This window comes from Drosophila obscura, unplaced genomic scaffold (assembly GCF_018151105.1).
Source record: "Drosophila obscura isolate BZ-5 IFL unplaced genomic scaffold, ASM1815110v1 contig_9, whole genome shotgun sequence".
Taxonomy (NCBI): Eukaryota; Metazoa; Arthropoda; class Insecta; order Diptera; family Drosophilidae; genus Drosophila; species Drosophila obscura.
Genome location: NW_024542883.1, coordinates 2,126,070 through 2,132,893, shown reverse-complemented (window position 1 = coordinate 2,132,893; position 6,824 = coordinate 2,126,070). Strand labels below are relative to the sequence as shown.

Here is a 6,824-nt window from a genome sequence, read left to right as displayed (position 1 = left end):
CCAAACAATGTTGCTCGGGGTGGAACGAATTTGAATTCGAAAATTGGTCCACACTAGTCTACGCCTCCATTCAGAAATGGGCGTGCTTGTGTGACTCTTTCTGCCGGTAGATTGCCCCTGGTACATCAGCTGTGTGTTATGCTTCTAGCTATCGTCTTGTCGTAGATGATCAAATATTGTTGTCCTTCAATTTTCCTTAATGTTTGGGCACCGCAATGCAGATTTTCCTCATGGAGTTATCGCATAATCATTTTGACTTTTGGGTCGTTGTACGTTAGCAGGACTGGATGTTTTTAATTGTACGGAATTAGAGCTTCTTCTAGTCTTCCGCCAACATAGCTATATTATCGAACTGTTTTTATATACTGTCTTATAGCGTCTTAACTGTTTTAAGTATGCTGTGAACTCGACTTGTTGAGGTTAGCAGGATCATTGCGCGAGCACGATTTAGTTCTCCTGCGCAAATTGTCGTTTTAGGCGCTGTATTAGTTTTGTAGCAGAAGCAAAACATGTACGCTATAATACGTTGTAGTTTGTTGAACTCTCTTTTCCAAGAGAGCTAGATGCGATTTGTAAGCTGAAATGCTTAGCCTTTCTCTGGAGATTGCTGGGCTCAATGATGGGTGTTTTTGTCCGTTTATGTCCTGATCCGCGCAAGAATGCGTTGTTGGCTGATGAAAAATGACGCCATTGTAATTGGTTAGTCAATGCCTGAATCTTGGTGATCCAATTTGCCACGAATATAGCTGGTCGTTGTTGGAGCATCATCTGCGTAGTTATCTTATTAAGCACTGTAACCAAAGCCACAATGAGCCGAGCCCGGCAACAGCAACAAGACGAGCGTCGGCTCTCGCAAGCAAAAAACAACGCGTACTTCTCTATACGCTCGCCAAAGGCATCAGTACCAACAAAAACTGCATCACTGAAAGTTAACGAGGAGAGAGCACGCTCTCTCTCCCCTGCATTGCAAAGTGGGTCATGGAGTGCTCAGTGCCCATCCCCCGACTCGTACTGCCTAACCAGCGATTTGCTAATATCGACAAATACTAGTATAATGCCCTCTCTCAAAACTGTATCTTCGACCACAACAACGACAACAACCACAAAACTGCAATTGTCAGCGCCCGATACTGTCGACCCAATACGACAAGCGTCACCTCTCCCAACCAATAAGTTCGAAAAACGCTAACGGAGCATTAATTCAGACTGGGCTGTGCAAATCAAAAGAAAATTGAGCCCACAAACTGCGATGAACAACAATGCAGCTAAAATAATTAAAATAACCGAGAACGCTGTGTCAAATAAGGCACTAGCAAACAATAGATTTGCAATACTAAGTGTCCCAAATGAAGATGAAATCGCCCAAACACCCAAGGCCAACAAATTAAGACCGCCACCTATTTATATTCGACAGGAAAGTTGTGCTGAACTGGCTAAAAAAATAACTGATCAAGTCACGTCCATAAAAAGGGGTAACATAAATGAAACAAAAATACAAGTCAATGACCTACAAAACTATCGATCAGTTGCGAAATACCTCGAAAATGAAAATATGAATTCCTACACCTACCGACTTAAAAGTAGCAAAGGACTACAAGTGGTTATCAAAGGAATCGAACCAACAGTCCCAAACATTGAGATATGGGATGGACTTAACCATAAAGGCTTCGAAGTCAAAACGGCTATGAACATAATAAATAGAAATAATATTCCCCAACCAATGTTAAAGGGAGAACTGACACCTGACAGTATGCATATAAGAAAAAATAAAGTTCACCCAATCTACAAGCTTCAATATCTACTGCACCGTAGGATCACCGTTGCGGAACCACACAAACGAAATGGACCCGTCCAATGCACAAATTTCCAGGAATATGGACACACGAAAAGTTATTGCATTCTACGGGCAGTCTGCATTGCCTGTGGTGATGTTTATCTCACTGAGGTCCGCCCCGTAAATAAGGAGGACCCATCTGCCAAAAAATGTAGCAACTGTGTGGAAAACCATACTACCAACTGTAGAGGTTGTCCTGTCTATAAAGAATTGAAAAATCGCCTAAGCCAACAAATAACTGCAGCTCAAAGCCCGTTCATCCGACAAAACTTACCATATATACCATCAACTACGACTCCAGGAGTTACTTTTGCTCAGGCGTTAAGTTACAACAACTTACGCCTAAGTCTCTAAGCCGACACTTCAACCAACCACAGCAGGAATAATGCAGCATCATGCATCAAATCAGATCCCAGAAATCTCTGCCCAACATACCCCTGCTAATCCATCCCAATTGCCTAGTGGAATTGAGTCAATGCTGGTAACTATAACAAACACAATGGTAGCAATACAACAAACGATGCAGGAGCTTATGCGCAACCAAAATCTCCTCCTGGAGTTCCTAATCAAACAGAAATCTGTTTAAATGGCTTGTCTAAATATATATTTCTGGAATGAAATTGGCATTTCGAAGCAGAAATGCGAGCTCTTACAGTTCCTCGCTCAACACGACATTGACGCCATGCTTATATCAGAGACTCACCTAACAAATATACAGGTGTGCCACAGAATTCACTAGTGAAATGGAAAACCGCGCAGAGGATTTCCGCTTCAAAATTTCCGCCGTGCTACAGAATTCCGAGTGATTTCATTTTTCTTAGCTTTCTCACAAACCAAATTCGAACTAAGGCTAGGGTAGACATACACCTTTCAAGATTCAATTCATTTTCATTTTGCAGTTTTATTTATTTTATCATATCAAAAAAATTTGTTTTTATTTTTTCTTTTAAAATATAAAATAATTGATTTTTCAAAGCTCTAATTTTATAATTTCAAAGCAAAAAAACATCCCATATCGTGCGAGTCAAACAAAACAATGTACTCGGCAACTCTAGAAGTTGTCTGGCAACTCTCCGTGCATGGCAGCAATCAACTGTTCAAAAAAACAGATCTCTGAATTTTACGGTAATCTTAATTAAATGCTTTTACCGAGTCGGTTGGCCATCGAATAAATACGGAGGCTACATATTAGAATATAAACCTCGCAGGCTTCTCAGATACGCATCGTTCAGACGATACATATGTGGTTTTGTGATTGTTTTCTCAAACTACTGCTAATTTAGTTCATTATAATTACCAGTTTTTGTTATAATGATCGCTATGCTTCTATTTGTGCTGCCATGGGTCTGCACTTAGCCGAACATTTTTGAGCTTATGATTTTTTAGAATTTTAGAATAAAAAAAAAATTTTACATTTTACATTTTTTTGCTACATCTGTTATCTACATATACTTTGTATATTCTACATCTAACATGTAGATTATACATGTACAATTTAGATTCTAAATATCCTCCGCTAGTGGTTGCTCGCGCACTGAACTCGGCAGAGTGTGCGAGCGAGAAGGAAAATGAGTTTGCATGGTGTGCAGGACGCGCTTCAGGGGAAGCAACTGAAAATTAATTTCTTCATTCTGGCTATAATTGTGATCCGATTCGGCAGTCTGGTAGATATGGTCATTCTCTTCGATAACGCGTCTTTAATTTTATCGTATCTTTAAAAATGTGCCTGCCACATATATAAATAAAATAAACATTATAACGTATTAAATCAAAGGTCTTTAATTGATTTTGGATAAATATAGGTGCCAAAAAAGCTTGGCATCTCAAACATTGGTGTTTGAGCGTAGGGGCTTTCGGGGTTCCACAGATAAATTCCCACAGATAAATACAAGAGGCAGGTCCAAGTTTCTTCAGTATATATTTCGTAGGCTTATATTATGTACATGGATATGTCTCGCGTGCAAAACCGTTTGCTTGTGGGTGAAGAAGCGCATTGAATTGAGATCGGTGGCGCTCAAGCTGCCGAGGGCTGTCGGACGCGAGAGCGGGAACGTGAGCGTGGGCGGGAGCGCAAGGGTGGTGAATATAATGCGCGAGAGCGCGTCGCCGGGGGGAAAAATGCTCTTAAGTACGAGGGCGAGAGCGAGGGCGACCGCTTGTGTAGCTGGAACGCTAACAGCGATGTGTGGCTGGAATGCCCACAAAGCGGTTGCCCCGCCAGCGCCATCCTCACTCTGAACATTCTCCCCCCCCTTGCAGGAGTGCAAAGATTTTTTAAGTCTGCGTGCATGCACCAGACACGATCCACCCAAACACCGTGCTTTGCGCCACGGGAAGGCCGTCTGCGCGGGCGAGGAACCCAGGTTGGATGACCCTGGGATACAAGTCCGCACCCAAGACGAGCGAGATGGTCGTCGGCTTGTGGAATTGCTCGTTGGCCAACCTTAAGTCGTCGAAACGAGCACGGACGGTGTCGCTCAGTTGACGGATCGGCGTACGGACGCGCAGACGGGGCTCGATCTTGAAGACTGCCTCCACTTTAAAATCTCCTATCTTCGCCCGGATCATGGCTGTGCACACCCGCTCGTCCCCGATGCAGGTAGTGGGCAATTTCAGCTCCCTAGCCACCTCGGCGTCGATGCAGCTGACCGGCGTGCAGGGGTCGATCAGCGCACTCATCACCTGAGTGCCTGCGAGGACCTCCATCGCCGTCGGGAGGACGTTGATGCTCTGGTGCTGGAGCAAGGAGTTTGCTGTCGGGACCGGATTTCCAACGACAGGGCGGCTGACCGGAAGACGAGGGCGTGGGTTGGCGCGGGAAGACTTAGGTGACGTCGACGGAGCCGAAGAGGAGCCAGCAGGACGCCGAGACGGAGGTGAAGTCGACGGAGCCGAAGAGGAGCCAGCAGGGCGCCGAGACCCGGGCAGGTGGAGCAGAGTGTGGTGGTTCCGGGAGCACACCTTACATAGGTCTCCACTGCGGCAGTCCTTGCCCGAGTGCTCGTGAGCCAGGCAGTTCGAGCAATACCGATGCAGGAGTACGGCTCGGAGTCTCTTCTCGACGCTCAACCGGATAAACTTCCGGCAGTTCCTCAGCGGGTGAACTCCGGGACACACTCGACACTGGAAGGAAGTCTTTCCTCGTGCCCGTGAGCGATCCGACCTGCGGCTGGATCGGGAACGTGATGAGGTTTGAGGGGCCATAGCTGCCTTCTGGAAAAAACTAGGATGAGAAAAGGAATCACCGGAGCATTAGTAAAGAGCTGGCATGGGTTGGCATACGGATACGGATACGGGTACGGATAACTACGTTGGATTTAAGCAGAACAAAAGGACGAAGGCTTATGAATCGGAGCCTCCGCGCGAGTAGGTGGACAGGACATCCGATTCCATAGGCAGCAGAACCACCTTCGTGATCGGTCTCTTGATAAGGCCGCGGGCCTTGAGTAGGTCTACCACACGGACCTTATCATCGGCTCCAGGATACGCGTTCTGCACACGGCCGAGACGCCATTCCTGAGCGGGGATGTTCTCCTCCTTGATCACCACGAGGTCTCCAACCTCGAGGTCTCTTGTCGTATGCTGCCATTTGTTGCGCTTGTGCAACTCTCGCAGGTACTCTGTCTTCCAGCGCGAACAGAATTGCTGGTTGAGAGCCTTGAGATGTTGCCAGCGGTTTAGGATGGAGGAGGCGCTCGCTTGTATTTCTGGCTCTGCCACGGATAGTAGCGGACCACCAATCAGGAAATGGCCTGGGCTCAAGGCCAACGGATCCGTTGGATCCTCAGACATAGGAGAGATTGGTCGCGAGTTAAGACATGCCTCAATTTTCGAAAGTAAGGTCGCGAACTCCTCTAATGTGTATTTGGACGTACACATCGACCGTTGGAACAGAGCCTTGAAGCTCTTCACACCTGCTTCCCACAAGCCATGTGGGGCTCGGGGAGGGATAAACCGCCACGATAGCCCCTGCTGGCTGTACACCGCAGAAGTCCGAGTGCGAAGTGCCTCGAGAAGATCCACAGCCAGAGAGCGGGACGCGCCGGCAAAATTCCTTCCGTTGTCGGATTGAACTTCATGAGGACACCCTCGTCTCGCCACGAAACGAGCGAAGGCGGCTAGGAAGGTTTCGGTGCATAAGTCGGACGTGGCCTCTAAGTGGATGGCCTTCGTGGAAAAGCAGACGAACACGCACACATACCCCTTTGAGATGCGACAGGCGCGACCTGTGAAGCTTTTAACGTCGAAGGGGCCGGCAAAGTCAACTCCGGTGTATGTGAACGGTCTGGAGAATGTGACTCGTGATGCAGGAAGGTCGCCCATTAGTTGGGTTTGGAGTCGTTTACGATGGAGGACGCAGACCTTACAAGAATTAATCACTGCCCTCACTACGTGACGTAGTCGAGGGATCCAGTATGTTGCCCGGATAAGGCGAATGACCAGCTGGCTCCCACCATGTAGCGATATATGATGAGTGAATCGAACCAGCAGGCGAACCAGGAGACATGCGGGTGGCAACAGGATTGGATGCCGTTCGTTGTAGGACATGGACGCCGAGGCTTGGACTCGGCCACATGCCCGCATGACTCCGTTCTGGTCAAGGATCGGATTAAGATTCAGAAGAGAACTCGTAGTAGGGAGTGGCTGTTTGTTTAGCAGGCACCGATGCTCCCCAGCATAATGGAAGCGTTGGGTTGTCAGTGTGACCGCCTGGAGAGCGGCAGCGACCTCATTTCCGTTCAGCTCCTTGGAGACATGGGTCGTCTGCCCTTTAACTCGCCGAGTGAACCGCCGAACGTAGGCGATCACGCGCAGAGCGCGCCCGAGGTCGGAAAAAAGGCTGAAAAAAGTGGCATGGTACACCTTGACGACTCGCTTCTCCAGGTCAGTCTCAAGGACTGAGTCCCACGGACATGGCCATTCCGATTTTGGACTACGCAACCAAGCAGGGCCATGCCACCACATATCACTTCCAACCAGGTCAGAGGGT

At 47.5% G+C, this 6,824-nt stretch overlaps 1 protein-coding gene across 1 annotated transcript; it reads right to left on the bottom strand.

The window, feature by feature from the left end:
• Window positions 1–5,176: 5,176 nt before the first annotated feature.
• LOC121405360 lies at window positions 5,177–6,418 on the bottom strand. The gene is made up of 2 exons (XM_041596029.1): window positions 5,710–6,418; window positions 5,177–5,388 (listed from the first exon to the last, which is right to left on the bottom strand). Exons 1-2 carry the CDS (start codon window positions 6,416–6,418, stop codon window positions 5,177–5,179), a joined length of 921 nt encoding a protein of 306 aa, XP_041451963.1.
• Between the last annotated feature and the right edge of the window lie 406 nt (window positions 6,419–6,824).